The 18,121-nt window shown below is 42.4% G+C and overlaps 2 protein-coding genes and 1 long non-coding RNA gene across 5 annotated transcripts in view; 2 read left to right on the top strand and 1 right to left on the bottom strand.

The window, feature by feature from the left end:
• Positions 1-797: 797 nt before the first annotated feature.
• On the top strand, positions 798-9,400 carry hexdc (hexosaminidase (glycosyl hydrolase family 20, catalytic domain) containing). 2 transcript variants are annotated; one of them, XM_034193279.1, is made up of 11 exons: positions 798-990; positions 1,083-1,198; positions 2,310-2,397; positions 2,516-2,680; positions 2,774-2,957; positions 4,369-4,440; positions 4,541-4,739; positions 6,185-6,346; positions 6,424-6,531; positions 8,595-8,684; positions 8,777-9,400. In XM_034193279.1, exons 1-11 carry the CDS (start codon positions 904-906, stop codon positions 8,946-8,948), a joined length of 1,443 nt encoding a protein of 480 aa, XP_034049170.1. In that variant the 5' UTR covers positions 798-903; the 3' UTR covers positions 8,949-9,400. The 2 variants fall into 2 exon arrangements, with proteins under 2 accessions (XP_034049170.1, XP_034049171.1); XM_034193280.1 differs by having other exon boundaries at positions 2,774-2,960; positions 4,372-4,440.
• Positions 9,401-10,125: 725 nt separating this feature from the next.
• LOC117530414 (cytochrome b-245 chaperone 1 homolog) lies at positions 10,126-14,730 on the bottom strand. Of its 2 annotated transcripts, none has more exons than XM_034193282.1 (6): positions 14,614-14,730; positions 13,305-13,392; positions 13,188-13,229; positions 12,917-13,087; positions 12,684-12,828; positions 10,126-10,282 (listed from the first exon to the last, which is right to left on the bottom strand). In XM_034193282.1, exons 2-6 carry the CDS (start codon positions 13,390-13,392, stop codon positions 10,126-10,128), a joined length of 603 nt encoding a protein of 200 aa, XP_034049173.1. In that variant the 5' UTR covers positions 14,614-14,730. The 2 variants fall into 2 exon arrangements, with proteins under 2 accessions (XP_034049173.1, XP_034049174.1); XM_034193283.1 differs by lacking the exon at positions 14,614-14,730 and adding an exon at positions 13,603-13,639.
• A 3,232-nt stretch (positions 14,731-17,962) lies between these two features.
• The window catches only part of LOC117530415, a 30,059-nt gene continuing 29,900 nt past the window's right edge, over positions 17,963-18,121 (top strand). The window contains exon 1 of the long non-coding RNA XR_004566358.1: positions 17,963-17,974. This is a non-coding gene — a long non-coding RNA (uncharacterized LOC117530415). The remainder of the gene's footprint in view (positions 17,975-18,121) is intronic.

Genomic DNA, 18,121 nt, shown 5'->3' with positions numbered 1-18,121 from the left:
GTCTACCAGGTACTATTACTTCAAATGTTTTTTGCTTAGTAACTTCAAATTGAGCGCATATTTACTGCACATCTTCTTCAAAACAAAGAACCGTGCCACATCATTACTTCCTTGTTTGATACTATTTTTCTCTAAAAACACACACACACACACACACACACACACACACACACACACACACACACACACACACACACACACACACACACACACACACACAAAAGCAACACTTTTTATTATTGTGCATATCTGGGAAAGTGTTGCCAGATCTGAAGACTGTATCTTTTTTTAATCTGGACTTGAGGGTTGTTTTGTTTTTCATATCCAAAATGTAATCGCCAGTTCCTGCATGTGAATAATTAGATATAAGCCCCATCTTAGTAATAAAATATTTCAGATTGCATTACTATCTTCACATTTTCTTCAATTTTTTTTATTACACTTTGATAAATAATAATAAAAATAATAATGCATACATTACAACTGCGCAGGTGATTAAAGAATTTGCAAGGTTTTGAAAATAATGCTGTCATTCCTTGAATTTAATTTATTCTTGGAACTGTGAAGAACGGAGGGAATGTCCAGTATCATTCCTGAAAGGACAAATGAAGTTGTACTTGTTATTGTGTTTATTTAGAATTATCTGTAAAACGGCGACAAATTTTCATTTTAGAAGTTTTCTTATTTTTATCTTATTTGGACCTTGATACTGGAGTGAGATCTGGCAACTCACACCTCAGACAGAACTAATAGATCGCTGCGTACATCGAGAGAATTTGCAGCGTCGCAATCTGCAGACGGTTTGTTTGTTTTCGCGCAGAGTTCCGCTTTGGTTCGTTCGTTTTTCCTCTTTTAATCTCAGGAGAAGCCGTTTTATTTTGTGTTATTTAGAATTTAAACAGAATGAACTCTCCACCTTGGCGTAAAGGAAAGAAACTGGTTCACCTGGATTTAAAAGGTGCTCCACCAAGAAGGGAATACTTGTACCAGGTAGGTCAGAGTCCAGGTCCAGGTCCAGGTCCAGGTCCAGGTGGGACTCACCTGCTGTGACGTGTCACCATTTGTGTGGTTGATGTGTTCAGCTGATGGACCTCTTCTCCTGTCTGGGAGCTGACGGTCTCCTGGTGGAGTACGAGGACATGTTTCCTTATGAGGGTGACCTGAAGCTGCTGCAGGCCACGGAACCTCCTGCTTACAGGTGACCTTTGACCCCTGACTCTTTGTGCCAACTAACAACAAATCCCAGGCGGGGCACATGTTGTTCTTTTACTCACAGCTGTGCGTCTATAAACTGGTGGTTTGGGCAGACTGGAACTTTTAATTTGTTCAACAGTAACGTCCAAATGGGGACCTGATTTAAAAAAAAAAAAAAAAAAATCTCCAAGATGTTATTCCTTGGTTTTTCCAATGCTGAGGCATGTTTTCCAAATGTGTACCGTGACCACACTGAAATTCTACCACTGCGCAGAACTTCCAGAATTGTGCAAAGCCATGGTCTAGAAGCAAAAGTATTGCTCACATTCCTAGATTTTTTATGTATTTTAAAAATTAAACCCAAACTATAAATAGTTTAAAATAAAATAATCTGTAAGGTTGATCAGAAGCATCAGGTTTCGAGCCTCGCACCGACAGCCGAAGTGTGTAACGTGCTTCCAGAAATGATGGTCATATTCGGGAGTGCCAAAAAAAAAAGGGGGGGGGGATGCAAGTTTGGTCCACTTTGCATATTGCACAGAACAGATGCACCTTATAAAATCCATTGAGTGAATGAATGAGTTCCAGCCGTATGATTCCAGTTTAACAGTAAATGTTATATGCAACCCGACACCGAATAAGCAGCAGAAAAAGTCAATGAATGAATTGTAACTTTACAAATGAAAAGCATACGGACAAAATGAGGCTAGACTGGTGAACTCTGATTTACCAGATTACTCCAAAAAGCAGCATCCTTCAGAATAACTGTCCCACCTGCTGATCACTGCCACCTGCTGGTTGGTTGGTAGATGGATGATGGAAATTAGGAGCACGTGTGGTTGAACTTGTATGCAGCTTGCCTGCCATCACATAGTAAGAAATACAAATATATACAGACTTTGTGTGTTTCAGCACCTTTTTAAGGTTGTGGCACATCATAAAAATCACACTAATCCTCTAACTAGTAACTTTTTGTTATTACTGTATGTGGAATTTCTGGGGTGGGGGGGGGTCAAGTGTTAGAGAACAAAAAACAAGACATTTGTGTTCTCAGCTTTTTTTATTAACCAGTGTTCTACTCTGTAAAATATTTGACTCGTTTGCTCTGTTTTCAGTCGAGACGACATCTTGTCCATTCAAAACTGTGCCAAATGTAAGGGGTTAGAGGTCGTCCCCTTGGTGCAGACATTTGGTCACATGGAGGTGAGAGTGTCATCTCAATCTCATGCTGCTTGTAAACAGTTTTGCATCTGGCAACAAGGTGAAACAGTGCTTTTTGTGTGATATCCTTGCTGTCCACCTGTTTGTCCCGTGGTTGTAGTTTGTGCTGAAGCATCGGCCCCTGAAGGGCCTCAGAGAGGTTCCACAGTGTTTGGGCACCCTGAACCCCCACAGAGAGGAGGGGGTGAAGCTGGTGATGGAGATGCTGAGGCAGGTTGTGGTGCTGCATCCGGACCTCCACACGCTGCACATTGGAGCAGACGAGGTACTTTTACACACACACACACACACACGTTGCTGCACCATCTCAGTCTCACGCCTTCAGTTCTGCCACCGCCTGTTCCTCTGCCTCCTCCAGGTGTATCTGCTCGGTGAGGGGGAAGAGTCAAAACAGTGGCTGGCCACACCTGGACATACGGTGGAGCAGCTTTTTCTGAGACACGTCACCAAAGTGGCCAAGGCTGTCAAGGAGGCGTGGCCTCACATAACCATTATAATGTGGGATGACATGATGAGAAACATGAGCCATGAGACGCTTAAAGGTGATGCACAAAGTCTTGTGGGTAATTCAACAATAACGGAATCACAATCAGCAAGTTTTTAACAATAAGATGAAATATGGGCAGATTTTGCTGTTATTGTAATTCCGTTACCATAGAACTGTCCATATGCATTATGAGCGCCTCCCCCCAGTCCATCCCTGGTCAGTTTACCTGATAAACGTCACCTCTTTTATTGTTTGACAAGTCAAGTCTGGGACCATCACAGCAACACCACATATCCACCTTGGGTCCTGGATGGGAACCACCCAGGCAGACAACTGGTCCACAGATCTACAGTAAATATCTATTTGCTGCAGCCAAGTGAATTGTGGGCGTGTCCTTGACCTTCTCCAGCCAATGGTGTCTTGAAAACTCAGACTCCTCCTCATGGAGAAACACGCCACATGGCTAAAATCGCGTAGTTGACGTTCCCTCACAATAAAAGCGGTATGCCTCATGTGAGTCTCCCTGCGTAACCACTCGTTTGACACCAAGACATTAAAGTCATACCAAAGGAACCTCTGAAGAGCCCAGAAGACATCCAGTCATTGACTTCGGTCAGTCATTAGTTAGCATCAAAGCATCAGGACCCTGAAGACTTGGACCTTCGTACTCCTACAAACATATCCTATCACCAAATACCTGCATTCAGTGACCCCATGACTTCATAAACGCTTCCCGGGCGTCTCTTGACGTCAAAGGTCGAGGACCCAGAGACGTGAATCTCACAGTAGAGACAGGTTGGCTCACTACGAGTTTGACAATTCTACAACAGATACAATACTGACGACTGAGTCCAGGAAGTCATGAAAGGTCTGGATCTTCATCTTGATCCAGGACGGTTGCAAACCGAGGCACTCTGTTTCCTCACTCAGCTTCTCAAGTTCTGCCAACAGGATCTCCATTGATTCCACAAAGTCAGTTCACTTTTCTTGGCCAACAAAAGCACCTAAGTTACTGTTCTCCACGACCCTACCCGAAACCCAGGCCGCGTAAGCACTGAATAAAGTAGAACTCGGAACTCCGATCCCTGACAAAATTCACAAGGCAGAAGTCAGAGACCCCCCCCAACCAGGACTTCATGTGCCAGACCTGTGTATATACTGTTTATAATGACCAGGAAGTTGATGGGGGGGGGGGGGGGAATCTCCCAGATTTTCAGGAGATCAACTGAATCAAACTGTTTGTGATTTTAAAAAAAGTACTGCCAATATTTTTGGTTCACTGAAAATATTGATCAGCAGATGTATTTAAAAACACCCCGGGGACACTAAGGGGGGAACCATAGACTCTCATCCGCTTCATGCAGGGATAAGAACCGGTCTGATGGGTCTCCACACATGTAGAACTTGTTCCAAAGTGTCTTGTCTGAAATCACCTGTTTATTATGACATCTTTATTCTTGTGACAGTGAGTGGACTGGTCGGCCTCGTGCAGCCCATGCTATGGGACTACACACCTGCTCTGGATGTGGACAGAACCGGTAGGAACTTTGGACATCTGTGTTTGAGAATCGTCCTCTCATACATTGTCCCGCTGACTGCAGTTATCAATGAACACGGATTCTGTCTGTACATGTGCAGTGTCCCTGCTGGAGAAGTACTGCAGTGCCGGTATGTCAGAGCTGTGGGCAGCCAGTTCCTTTAAAGGCTCAACATGCAGTTACACGTGTGTGACCAACACACAGAGACACGTGGACAACCACCTGCAGTGGCTGAAGGTGGCGGCTTCCGTCTCTGCTGGGATCAACCTGCAGGGCATCGCCCTGACAGGCTGGCAAAGGTCAGAACCACAGAAAACTCTCCAGGGGAAGTACAAGCCGACCTTTTACCATACGTTACAGATATGACATTAAAATCCCGCCCTCATCCGTACATGAGGGTGGGACATGTCCATATTCTTGAGCCGCTTAGGTGGGTAGGGAGAGTTCCCATGGGATAAAAAAGCTTTTCAACCTACCCTCCCTGGTTCTCATGACCAGGCACCTAAGTGACTCTACTCTACTCTTCTTTTTTTAGATATACCTTAGTATACACTAGTAGAATTCTACCTTAAAATTGGAATGTGTTATAGAAGACATACCTTACTGAATTTTCATGAGCATCAACCACTGCAGTTGCGCCTGTGATAACTTCAATAAAATGCATCAGATATTCAGCATTAGAACTCCCAGTCCCAAATGAGTTTATCCTAGAGCACTTTGAATTTGAGCATGATCTGGTTTCACCAACCCCCCCCCCCCCCTTGTAAAGGTCAAACAAGGTCAACATCCATTGAATTCTATGACATGTGACATATGTTACCCTGTAACATTATCACTAAGCATGACAGATGGTGCAAACTATTCCTTTTTAGAACCCTATTAACCCAAACAATAATTTACATACTTTTTTACTGAAACTGGAGCAACTAAGAAAAAAGTTGATTGATTGATTTTAATATTTGACCCCTGTACAAACTGAAATTACCTTTGTCACCATTTTTGCTGTTTTTACCCCATAACTCCAGAACATTCCATCACAGATAGTCCAAACTATACCTTTTTGGAATCATTGTGATCAGACAAGTAATGTGATATAGTTTTCAACATGATTGGAGCATTTTTAAAGTTTGACCTCTGTGTAATTATTCACTGATCCCTAGCTGGCTACAGCTACCACCCTGGGATGGCTATCATACATTTTTGTGTAGGACATGATACACTGAGGCTGGATTCTAAGTGTCTTTTTTTCCCACCCTTAAGTGGTACCGATTAGGTCAAAATTCATGACTGGCTCATGGACTAGTATGCATGTATACTGACCCCAAGAAGCCTACTGACTTTGTGGTTAAAGGTCAAGGTCACTAGAGTGTACTTTGTAAAAAAGTCTTGGGCCTAGTCTAGCGCCATAACTTCTTTCCAAAACCTGCTTGGCCCATGGCCTATACGAAGTTTGGTGACAATCAGGCCGTTACAACTGAATTGTCACCTGACTGAGTGACCTCTGGCCCACTGGCTGCACATGGGGGAGACGAGGTGACTCAAGGACAGCAGACTCAGACTGTCTTATCTCAGCAGGCACCTCTTTGCCACACAAAAGGAGCACGATAAGAAGAGAGGAATTTTCCTCATACTTAAATGTCAGCCCAAAACTTTAGAATTTTCCTCATACTTAAATGTCAGCCCAAAACTTTAGAAGACGATGGAGTAAAGTCTCGTCTGTTTTGTCTTTTTTTCCTCACCTCAGGTATGACCACCTATCAGTGCTGTGCGAGCTGATGCCTGTGGCTCTCCCGTCATTGGCGGCCTGCCTGCAGACCCTCATCCACGGCCAGTTCAGTGCTGAAGTTCAAGGCACAGTGGGTGAGAAGCTGAGCGTCTCCTCCGTGGAGGTCAAGGAGATGGGGAGGTAAGAGAGGTGGAGCTACAGGCTGTAAACATGACAGTCTGCAGGCTCAACATCACCGTGTTCCATCTGTCCCTCAGACATTCTGCAGAGGAGTCGTCGTTTGCAGGGAAGAAGCTTGCAGAGTTAATCGTGGAGCTCAGTTCACTGCTCAACTCAGACGACATCCGGTTTTTTGACAATGGCATGTGAGTTCGTGATCAAACTGACCTCAGTGTCTTAGGAGTCACCTCTTGGAATTTAATGCATGGGTGTAAGAATGTGTTAAATGTATGGCTCAAAGCATTGCATGAGCCATGCTTTTATTTTGAAATCCAACTCAACATTCATCCAGTCTCACAGCTATTTACCCAAAGTAGAACAGACCATTAGAGCCAGATCAATATGAGGGTAAAGCTGTGTTCACCTATTGTGCCAAATCTCTCCCCTGACATATCTGTGCCAAGATGCGGTACTGTGCACGCGCAGCAGCCCAAGTCTGGCACATGCGCAATGACTCGTGACCATTTTGGCTCATCACAGCACATTCAGATCTTGAAGAACAAACATCAGAGTTGCTGAGTTTCATCATCCATCAAGCTGATTTGAACTCTGAAGAGGGAGGGATAGGCCTGATTTATGCTTCATCTCCGGAGTAGTGCCCTCTGCCTCACCGCGTACCCTCTCTGTAGCCTGATGTGCACCTCTCAACAACTGAAACTACACGTCCAAACAACGGAGACCACACGGGCTATGATTAGGCACTTATCCGGTTTTACTCCTTTCTCTCTCATCATATGTAAAGGTTTTTGCAGAGCACACGCTGATTACATTTCAATCCTGAATCAAATAGAGGAATGTTTGACAGAAGAAGTCTGCAAATATGACCAAATTTACAATACGGCATAAAAAAAACTACAAAGACACTGAATTGATCAGCAATTCATGGAGCGATTGGTTTAGAGGTTTATGATTGTATAAAAAAGTGGAGGTCGTTGAGACAGAAACTGGTTCCTTGAAAAAGGAAAAAAAATTACAAATAGTCAGAAGCAGTGGTGGTGCAGGTGGAAAGAAAGTCCCTGCCTTGTTCTTCACGTTGCGCCCCCTACTATTCAGGCAGCAAATTGCAGTGCAACACCCACCAATGTGATGGAGAACTTCAAAAGCATCACACCCACATTAACATACGAGTAATTGTGTGGCTACGAAGTTACGGAGTTGTAGAAGCATAAATCGGGCTATAAGCCCAGCGGGTCCAGGGGTCTTGCATGTAAACAACAACAATCTAGGACTTGCAACATTTCTAGCAATGGTATCATTGCGCTATAACACTGTTAATAATTGGTTGCCTCCTTGGTTGCAGCGTAGCCAGTAGAAGAAGCGTTAGCGAAAACTAAAGTTACAATCTTCCAGCTAGTGACATTTCACGCAAACTGCACATTTTTAACATTGCGATTTCTCAAGAAATATTAGAGTTAGGAAGTTTTTATATATATATATATATATATATATATATATATATATGTCAAATTCATACTTGGTATAATAGTTTACATCTGTAAGATGTAGATACTGAGATAACTGAGTTGAAAATCTGCAAAAAAATTTGTCACGATGTACATGCAGTGGGACAGATTTGACACCATGACTAATTGCGCGGCTACTTTTGCGATATTTGTCCCCATGCTCGCTAGATCTCAAGGTGTGACGAATATTGTCAGTGGGAGAGATGTCGCACCTTACTGGTTTGCACAGGTCTTTACTGTCCCAGAACTGTCGGTGGTGCTGTACTTTCTCCTACTTTGCAGCCACAGCTAAATATTCTAGCATTAGCTATGCCATTAGCCCCATTTATTTCAGACTATAGAGTATTTTGCAACAAACTGCACAGCTACATTTTAAAACATGCAGGTTTTTTTTAAAACTTAGGTTAACTAATTAATTGCTGCACAAGGCTATGTTAGCATTAGCCTGTCAGCTGTTGTGAGCACAGTCACGTCAGACTTCACTCTTTGGCTCCAGCGTGCTCACAGCTGAATAAATTGTAACTTTTGATGTGATCACGTTCCTCCCCTGAAACTATCGTCATGCATAAAATCCAAAATAATGAAGGTGACACATGCAACACTGAGGTTACAACCACAGCAAATAGCCTCAGCTTTTAAATCATAATCATAGTTTTGTATAAGGTTTTTTTTTTTTTTTTTTTTTTTTTTCTGGGGGGGTGCCCAAACAAAATCCAGGCAGTGGTGTAACTGTGTTTGCGCTGCAGGTTGGTCAGAGGATGGTTCAGCCCGTACCAGCGGCGCCGGAAGCTGGTGAACCCGTTCTTCATCATGCAGATTCACAGTCAGGCAGCAACGTGAGCATGTATTCTAAATATAAAAAACAAAACTCTGAACCACAGTGTCCTCCCGTCCCCATTTAAAACACAGTGTGGTGGCATGTCTGCAGGTATCTGACTGCACTGGGTCAGAAGGTGGACACTCTGAGAAACGAGATGGTGCATCTTTACCCAGAACAGACAGTGGACGAGTGGATCGAGCAGCACGTCAACCCTGTGGTGACGCCTTTACGCAGGATTACAGACGACATCGAAGCCTGTCTGGAAGAGCTGATGCCATAACATTAAAAAACGGATCGGAGAATATAATCCAGGGTTTGTGTTAAAAAAACAAAACATTTATATCATTCCTGACAAAGTATCAAAACAAATAAAATGCCTCAGTAGATAAGGTAAGTGGCAGATCCCTGATTAGATCCAAGCTTCAGAGGACAAAGGGCTCGCCTGAGACTTTGGTTTACAAAAACTGAACTTGTACTTAAATGAGCCACGAAAGTCCTTCATGCTTGGCTGCAGCCAGCATTCATCTGGTTTGTGAGAAAACATGCAGATGTTTTTAAAACAGGGAGGTCCAGAAAACAGGGAAACAGAGCATTTTCAGTTCCCTCCACTGACACACAAACAGTCATTAGAGTTCAGCAGGAAGACACCCAAAGTCTCAAACAGTAATTAGATCATTTAGATCAGTGTTATGGTCTCACCATATAACCTGGGGATTAGTTTGAAAATGGGACGAGACAAAGTTACTGGTCTGGATTGCTTTGGGGGGGTTTTTGGGTTGGGGGTACAGAGCCCCTAAAGGTACGTGGTTCTACATGCACCTTTAAGTTACCTTTTAAGTTGGGGGGGAAAAAAGACATACCAGAGATGGGCACAGGATGTCCCCGTGACAGCTCTCCATGAGGTTGGTGTAGCCATCTGCCCTTTGGTCTTGCTATCAAAGGCTCTGGCAGTCACATCAGTTTGTCCACCCTCGGTCACCACGGCCACAACTACAAGTACTCACCTTATCGAATATAAAATACTACATTTTTTGCTCCATTATGGTTTACTTGCAGCTTCCATTTCAGCTTTTAATATAAATTATTCAATACTTTCAAAGGATTTTTGCACAACTTTTAATTTAGGTCCACTGCACCCTGGATAGCTTGTCTTGCAAAAACTGTTTGGAGAACTCGCAAACGTATATCCAGTGCCCGTTTCTGGTACCCCCCACCCCTTCTTCTTCATGTCCCTTTTGGGGCTCCATAGATTTCTTGTAAAAGTTAGCATAAAATAGTCTTACAGCACATATCTGCAGTCTTCTGCTTGAAAAATTACCAGAAGTGTGATGAAAGCAAATCTGCAGAATATATCAGGGGGGCTGATTGAGAACCGACATGCTCGGAGTGTAACGGACGCTAATCCAGCAAACCTCGGTCTGAGTAGTGATGTAACACTCCAGAGAGGCACTGACGTATCAGAGTTCATCAGTGTGGTCCTCTGGGCCGCTGCTGCCATCCACAGAATCGCCTTCATCTTCTGCAAACTCTGCGTCCTCGTCCTGCTGCCCGCGCTGCTGCAGCTCCTCCAGCCCCAGGAAGTGTTTCAGCAACACAGCCAGCGCCTCCACGTCACTGAGCGCCCACAAAAGACACAAGACATTCTTTGAAATATTAGCTATTACGTCTTACTTGTTTCTACCAAATAGTACAACCCCAAATCAGACAAAGTTGGGACAAGATGGGAAAACAAACAAAAAACAAGAATAAAACAGTGATCTTTCCATTTACTATGACTTTTTTATTTCATTACAGACAAGACAAACAAAAGATATTTTGTGTTGCATGTCATCACCTTCATTTCATTTGTTCATATTCATCCATTCCTGCATTTAAGGCCTGAAATACACTTCAAAAAGAATTGGGACGAAGTTTTCTTGAGACGGAGACACGAACATTTCCAAGTCACTAAATACGAGGGTAGGCTGAAAAGTTCTAAGGCTCACTATGATGCAGTTACTGCATTAATATCTGACTTCAATTTCATCAAGTCAAGTCTAGCAGAATCCACTGCACCACAGACCCGAAAGGGATCCTGGATGGCAACCACCCAGGCAGACAACCAGTCATAACAGTACAGTACTGGATGGTAACTCTGTATCAAGTAGGCAGTTCTCAAAAAATGAGTGACCATGCTGGGAGGAGACGAGTGAGGGAAGAAATGAGGTGAAATATCTTGGGTTCATACTATCTGCAATGAAACAGAAGTGAAAGTAAATGTAAGGATTACTGGGGAGGGGGGGTGTGCACATTTTCCAGATGGCCAAAACATTTTCTGATTGGGGTTGTATGTTTTGCTTTTTCCTAATAAATTGTAGTAGGCAGGGATTAAAATCTGCTTTAAGAAAAACTTCCAACACAACACTGACATGTGATTCTACAGAGCTGATTTGTTTGCATATTTGCACACATCAATGTACAGCCAGTTTTCATGTTCACAGACCTAAAAATGTCATTCTCATTGAATAAAATTAGACTTTTCTCTGAGCGCCTTCCTGCAGACTGACTCATTGGTGGTAGATGTGTCCGTTTGTTTTTGGGGTAATTATAGATGATCTGGGGCACCTGGTTGGTCTGTTTCCTGCATCCTGCACTGTGAAACAACCCCCAAACTCTGAATTCAAGCCACAGTTCACAGTGAAGCATGGTGGTGCAAGCAGCATGATATGGGCATGTTTCTCCTACTATGAGCTTTCTCTTCTCGTGCCCCTGTTCTGTGGAATGATCTCCCTGCGTCAATAAAACAGTCAGATTCTGTGGAGACTTTCAAGTCCAGACTTAAGATGCACTTATTTTCCCTTTCATATGGCAGCATACTGGTGCAGTTTTGTTTTACACTTTTTACTCTTAATTCATGTTATTAGTAATTGAAGTGCGCTGCGGCCTCAACTTCACCTAAATTCTGGGTCTTTTAGTGAAGCTTAGGGCTAGTGGCCGGCGATCACCTTAGTATTTCTTCTGTTTTTCTTGTTGATTAATGCTGACAAATTCTACAGTATTTTGTTTGTCTTTCTGATGCCTGATTCTGTTTTTTTTCTGTTTAAGGTGCAGCTCCATCCAGAGATGGGAGTTGTGTTTGTGTTGGCGATCCTCCTGTCCTGTGCACCAACAGCAATTCTTGTATATTCGTCCGTGAATTGTTCTGTGAATTATTTCTGTAATTTATGTTTGTATCATGGCCCAAGCAGAGGGTCACCCCTTTGCGTCTGGTCTGCTTGAGGTTTCTTCCTCAGAGGGAGTTTTTTCCTTACCACTGTTGCTCTGGGGGTTGGTAAGGTTAGACCTTACCTGTGTGAAGCGTTTTGAGGCAACTCTGTTGTGATTTGACGCTATATAAATGAAATAAATTGAAATAGAAATTTATGGTGTTGGGCCTATATATCGCATACCAGGTATCATGGATCAGTTTGGATATGTCAAAATACTTGAAGAGGTCATGTTGCCTTATGCTGAAGAGGACATGCCCTTGAAATGGGTGTTTCAACAAGACAATGACCCCAAGCACACTAGTAAACAAGCAAAATCTTGGTTCCAAACCAACAAAATTAATGCCTCGCAGATGTGAAGAAATCATGAAAAACTGTGGTTATACAACTAAATACTAGTTTAGTGATTCACAGGATTGATTAAAAAGCAGTTTGAACATAATAGTTTTGAGTTTGTAGTGTCAACAGCAGATGCTACTATTATTGTGAACACCCCCTTTTCTACTTTTTTTTTACTAATAGTCAAATTTCATAGCCTTAACAGTGTGCATATCATGAATGCTTGGTCTTGTTGGATTTGTGAGAATCTACTGAATCTACTGGTACCTTGTTTCCCATGTAACAATAAGAAATATACTCAAAACCTGGATTAATCTTTTTAGTCACATAGCACTACTATTATTCTGAACACTACTGTAATAAAGTGGCCAGTGAGTTTTACACATCAAGCTACATATTTGATGCGTTACCACTCGGTAACAAATATCTACCTGCGTCCGCCCAGCGTGGCGCTCTGGGTGAGGGGGTAGGAGAAGCCAGTAGCCATCCGCAACATCAACAGGTAGCCCTTCCCCAAATAGCGAACCTTCTCCTCCTGGATGCAGACATCTCGCAGGTGATTCAGATCCAGCACAACTGAGAAGAACAACATGAAGTCTAAGATTCAGAAGTCTGAATGCACAACAGCAGAATCTTCACCACACAGCCCAGGCTCAGATCTCACCTTTTTCCTGCCCTTTACTCCACAGTGTCAGGATTAAAGTGTACAAGCTGAAAGTCTTGAGCTCAATCTGGTTGTTGGTTTTGTCAAATATCGCCTCCTCCCATTCTTCCATGTTTTGCATGGCCACAAACAGGCAGCCCAACACATAAAAAAGCTTCCAGAAGATGCTGTCTGTATAAACCACATGAAATGTAAAATGAGATCAAGCTCATCTGGCCAGGCAGAAAGATGGAATAATTCTTAGCAGATTTGGTGGATTCGTTTTGGATACCTGAGCTGTAGTAAGCAGCAGCTAAACCTACAGATGCTATGCCTGAAAATAAAATAATATTTCAGTGAGAAATACTCAGGAGTTTTTGACTTTGTAGAAAGGGGATCTTAGGCTTACCGACAAGGAGCGACCAGGAACGAATGCCCGGAGATCTCTTCAGGTGGAGCAGAGTGGAGCTTTGCTCCTCTATAGTCATGTATCCCATCTGAACACACACCAAGAACAGCAATGAGCCTGAAGCCAATGTCAACCAAATCTGTACCAGACACAATACAGCCTCAGTATACCACGAATAACACAAAAAATATATGCCAACCATCTAATGACTTTGAATTTTAACACAGAGAACGTTCCAAGTGCACAACTTCATCAGCGATCCATGAGGGACAATTTCCAGTTTGTGAGCTGTACTCACGGTGGTTCTTTGTGTGGGAATCTGGAGTATGACCTCTTGATCCCAAGTGCCTTAACCTTCCCAGATGAGTTGCTGCACAAAAACGACTTTAAGGAACCATGAACTTTCTTTTCAAACCAGTAAATTTGGCTGAATCACTCATTTTTACTGGAAATTGTCATGCGCCAAACATAGTGCATTGTGGGAAAATTACAGTGCACTTAGGGAAACACGAAGCCACTGGATCCCAGGATGGCAGGTACAGCCAGGGCAGAGTCATTGAAGAATTAAATGTTAGGCCGTGGATATTGTTACGGTAACCATAAGTATGTGTTGGTAGGTTATTATTACAGCAGTGATGTGACTAGTGACCACTAATAGCCCAAATAAGCCAAATCTTCCAGAGATACATGAACCAAAACTGAAACAATAAATGTTGGCTGACATGAAAGGAGTGAAAAAACAAAAGGTTTTGTTCTCCCTGTCGGTGAATCGAAGTCTGGTCTTCTGCATGACAGCTGGGGATATTTTCCACAATACCAACAAGAAATTAGGCACAAACAGAGTCACTGCACATCAGCAGTAAGCTGCAGTAAGAACAGTGCCAAGATTTAGGGTTACGGGTGGCGTAACTGTAACCACTTTGTAAATGTTACGTGTGTTTAGTTCCTTTAAGTGGAACCAAAAACCTTCTTGGTCACCACAGTTCTTCACATTTACACAGACAGACTCATGTTAATATACAAGTAGCCAGGCTGAGGGTCAGCTCCTAAATAAAATCCTGATTCTAAAAGTTAATTATAACTTTATCAGTTATCCCCATATGCAGCATTGAGTTCGTGTGCTAATAAACCCAGAACTATGTGGGCAGCTTGATAACACCAAAGGCAAGTGAAGAACATTGTGTTTTAACTGTGATTTGGTTTAAATGATTCTTTAACTGAGGCTAAAATCCATAAAAACAAACGATTATGACACAAACAGCATCACCACAACTATATTAAACTACATATTTAAAACAGTATCACATACCTTAAGCTCTAATTTTTTTTTTTTTTATGGAAAAAAAAACAAAACAACTATACGAGGAAATAGTGAATATTAAGGAACTTGAGCTGATGCTAACGCTGCTGCTGAATGGGCGCTACTTCCTTCCTGGATTTGTGAATTCCGATTGGTCAAATTTGTTCTTGTGGTGCCTTCAAAATAAAAGCCATTAAAGAGTATTTATTAAAATAATAATAAAATAATAATAATCAAAAACTGTATTCTCAAGATAGAAATTTAAATGTGAAAGCATGTAGTCACCTAAATACCAAGTTAAAAATAAATAAATAAATGAGAATGAGAGCAAAGTTATTTCAAAAAGCGTTGTTTTCTCGGAAGCATTCAAATTCCCTGACCAGTTGTGGTTTGAAATGGGCTCATTTCTAATTAAACTGTGTTGGTAGATCATAGGTTTGTTTGTTGTTGTTTTTTTTTTTTTTCAACAAAACTATTAATCTGCTTTTTTAAACAGAGGCAAAACACAATTTGTTACATAAAAAGTTAGATATAGTTTTTAAACATAAAAATCAACATGTAAAATAGCAAAATTATAAGAACAAACTGACCGAAGCAACAAAGGTGTATGTAATATTAATATATTAATAAAGTTGAATAATAATAATAATAACAATGATAATAATAATAACAATGATAATAATAATAATAATAATAATAATAATAATAATAATGTGTCCAAGAAGGACACATCCAGGCTGGACAAACTGATCAGGCGGGCTGGCTCTGTGGTTGGTATGATGCTGGACTCTCTGGTGACGGTGGCAGAGAAGAGAACACCGGACAAACTGCTGGACATTATGGACGATGCCAGTCAGCCTCTGCACACCGTCATCAGCAACCAGAGGAGCCTCTTCAGACACAGACTGCTCCTCCCCAAGTGCAGGACCAACACACTAAAAAACTCCTTTGTCCCTCAGGCCATCAGACTGGACAACTCCTCACTCAGGGGGAGGAGGAGTAACAGGAAGACAGAGGACGGGAAGGAGAGGAACAGTAGGAGTCAGTAAAGCGGTATTTCTGGTATTTATATTTGTATTTACTTTTGCAAATTGCTTGTTACTTCTACTTCTGATACTCTGTGTTCTTCTTACCCTGCGTGCTACTTCTCCAGTGCTGCTGGAACCTCAGTTTCCCTGAGGGAGTCTTCCCAAGGGATGAATAAAGTTCTATCTAATCTAATTTTATCTAATCTAGTCTGATAATAATAATACTAATACTAATACTACTACTACTAATAATAATAATAATAAAGCATATGTACAGTAAAATGATTAAAATTAGATATTTTAATAAACTGAAATCAGCAACACATCTAGTTGTATTATAAAGAAAATATTTATTCCATTGAAAATATTTTTTTTATATTAGAACGAAGTAAAGTTTTATTCTATAGGCGCGCTACAACACTTCCGGTAGTCTTTGCGCGTGCGCTTACCGGGAGAGTGCACAATGGAGGCCGTCTACCCGAGTGCGAAAAAAACCGTCCTGAAGTGTGGAAGCCGTGGACTTTTTTTAATCATTTAGTTTGTGGAATCGCTGCGGCAGCTGTCAGGAGCAGCGACGGAGAGACAGACGCGACACATTTGATGTTAAACTGAGACTCGGATGAAAAAACTGCGGAGTTCGCCTGATTCTCTCTATCTGTGGCGCTGTTTTCTTTTTTTTTTTCTCTGCTGTTTCGGCTTTTCTTCTCGTGGCTTTGTCCTAAAACCTCCGGTGAGTTACGTTCAGATGTGACTGTTTGTTCTCCAAACGCTGTTATATCAGATTTCGGACTGAATCACAGGCCTGTGAAGAAGGAGCGTCTGCAGGGGCGGAGGCAGGAGTTTATGTCGGGGGCTCCGATTTTAGATTTTCTACTATAAACCCTGTTTTGTATTTTTGAGAGCGTGTATTGCAGTTACTGCATTGTTTTTTTTTCTTATTATTTGTAAAGATTTTAGTTTTATTTATTCTGCTGGAATCATATAAACACAGTCTGTGTATTTATACACGGTCTGTACGTGCACGAGCATGCACCCTGCTTGCAAATTGAAATAGTCGCCCAAGCATTTGCAAATTGTTGGTTGCAGCCTCATAACTAATAATCAAAACATAATTACTACCATGGATCTCGATGCTTTAAACGAAACGCACCTGGAGCAACTGCTGGAGCAGTGCGAGTCTGCATCTCTGTGTTCCAGGACTCGGCACTGGGACGAAGCTCAGCTGCAAATAGAAGCACGTGAGCTGACCCACTGTGGACATCTCTGCGCACGGTGGTGGATCCATCTGCTCTGGTTCCTCATCCAGAAAAAAAGAGGGATCATCTTCATCGTCAGAATCCTCACTGTCTGGTTTATACTGTGACGACACGCTGCACACTACGTCTTGCTCCAATTAAGAAAAAACAAAAAACTGAAGCGCTTGCTCAACATTTATAAGACACCTCATTTTTACAAAAAAAAAACCCCACACCACCACACTAACCAGACACACTAAATATGCCACCAAAATTATACACACTGCAAACACACCAAATATTTCTCAAATCTCTCAAATACCAAAACTCTAATTGCTGTCTGTACATACAAAATGCATGCGTACAAGAAAGTGAGCTAGCGCTCTTTCTCTTTGCTGTTTTATTTTTTCAAAACCCTGCTGTTTCTGATCACCCCACGCATGCACAGGCGCTGTGTACGTGGATCAGACGCACAAACTTCACGCCTTCTCTCAAGCTGATCACACTGGGTTAAACGAGGCTGATTGTGCTCCTGTAATGCCCACTGCTGCCAACAAATACACAGCCATCAATGATTGTGTCCGCTGTCAGCAGCTCCACGGAAAAAACGAGGCTGATCGCGCCCCTGCAAAGCCCTCTCACTGCGATTAAATATGCAGTGATCAAGGATCACTTCCTCAAAACTTTTGAACTGTCATGCGCTGAAAGGGCCAGCAGGCTCTTCTTTCTGCACGGGCTGGCGGACAGTAAGCCCTTCAGAGTTCATGGACAGAATGCTGCAGCTCTGGCTGGATTTTTTTGTGCAGCAACTCTCCTCATGTGTGCACAGCACTGGAACAACACCACGATCACGGACTGCCGTGCACTGGCGGAGAGGCCGACAAATTCTTCCTGGCCGGCCAGCACCACAGCATGACCCCGGCAGCACTCACCACATCACACGCAGCAGCAAAAGCCCCACACTGCACACACCAGCACCTCTACAATAGTGCTCACAATCCAGCTTCTGTACTGTCTGCACTGTTGCTTGACTCAGGTCAAGCAACCTAGTCCAGTCGAAGATTCAAACTTCTCTACTATCTGAAAACATTCAGCTGATAGAATGAAGTTAAAACTAAATATTAACATTACAAAAACTAAGCAAACAGTAAAAACACGTCAAGCGAAATACAGACGAATTGAGGTTTTCAGCGGCATTCATTCAAATTTTTCAACAGTTCAAAAATCCTGATGACGTGCCACCTGCAGGAACAA

This window comes from Thalassophryne amazonica, chromosome 18, assembly GCF_902500255.1.
Source record: "Thalassophryne amazonica chromosome 18, fThaAma1.1, whole genome shotgun sequence".
Lineage (NCBI taxonomy): Eukaryota > Metazoa > Chordata > Actinopteri > Batrachoidiformes > Batrachoididae > Thalassophryne > Thalassophryne amazonica.
This window is presented reverse-complemented; position numbering and strand designations above follow the sequence as displayed.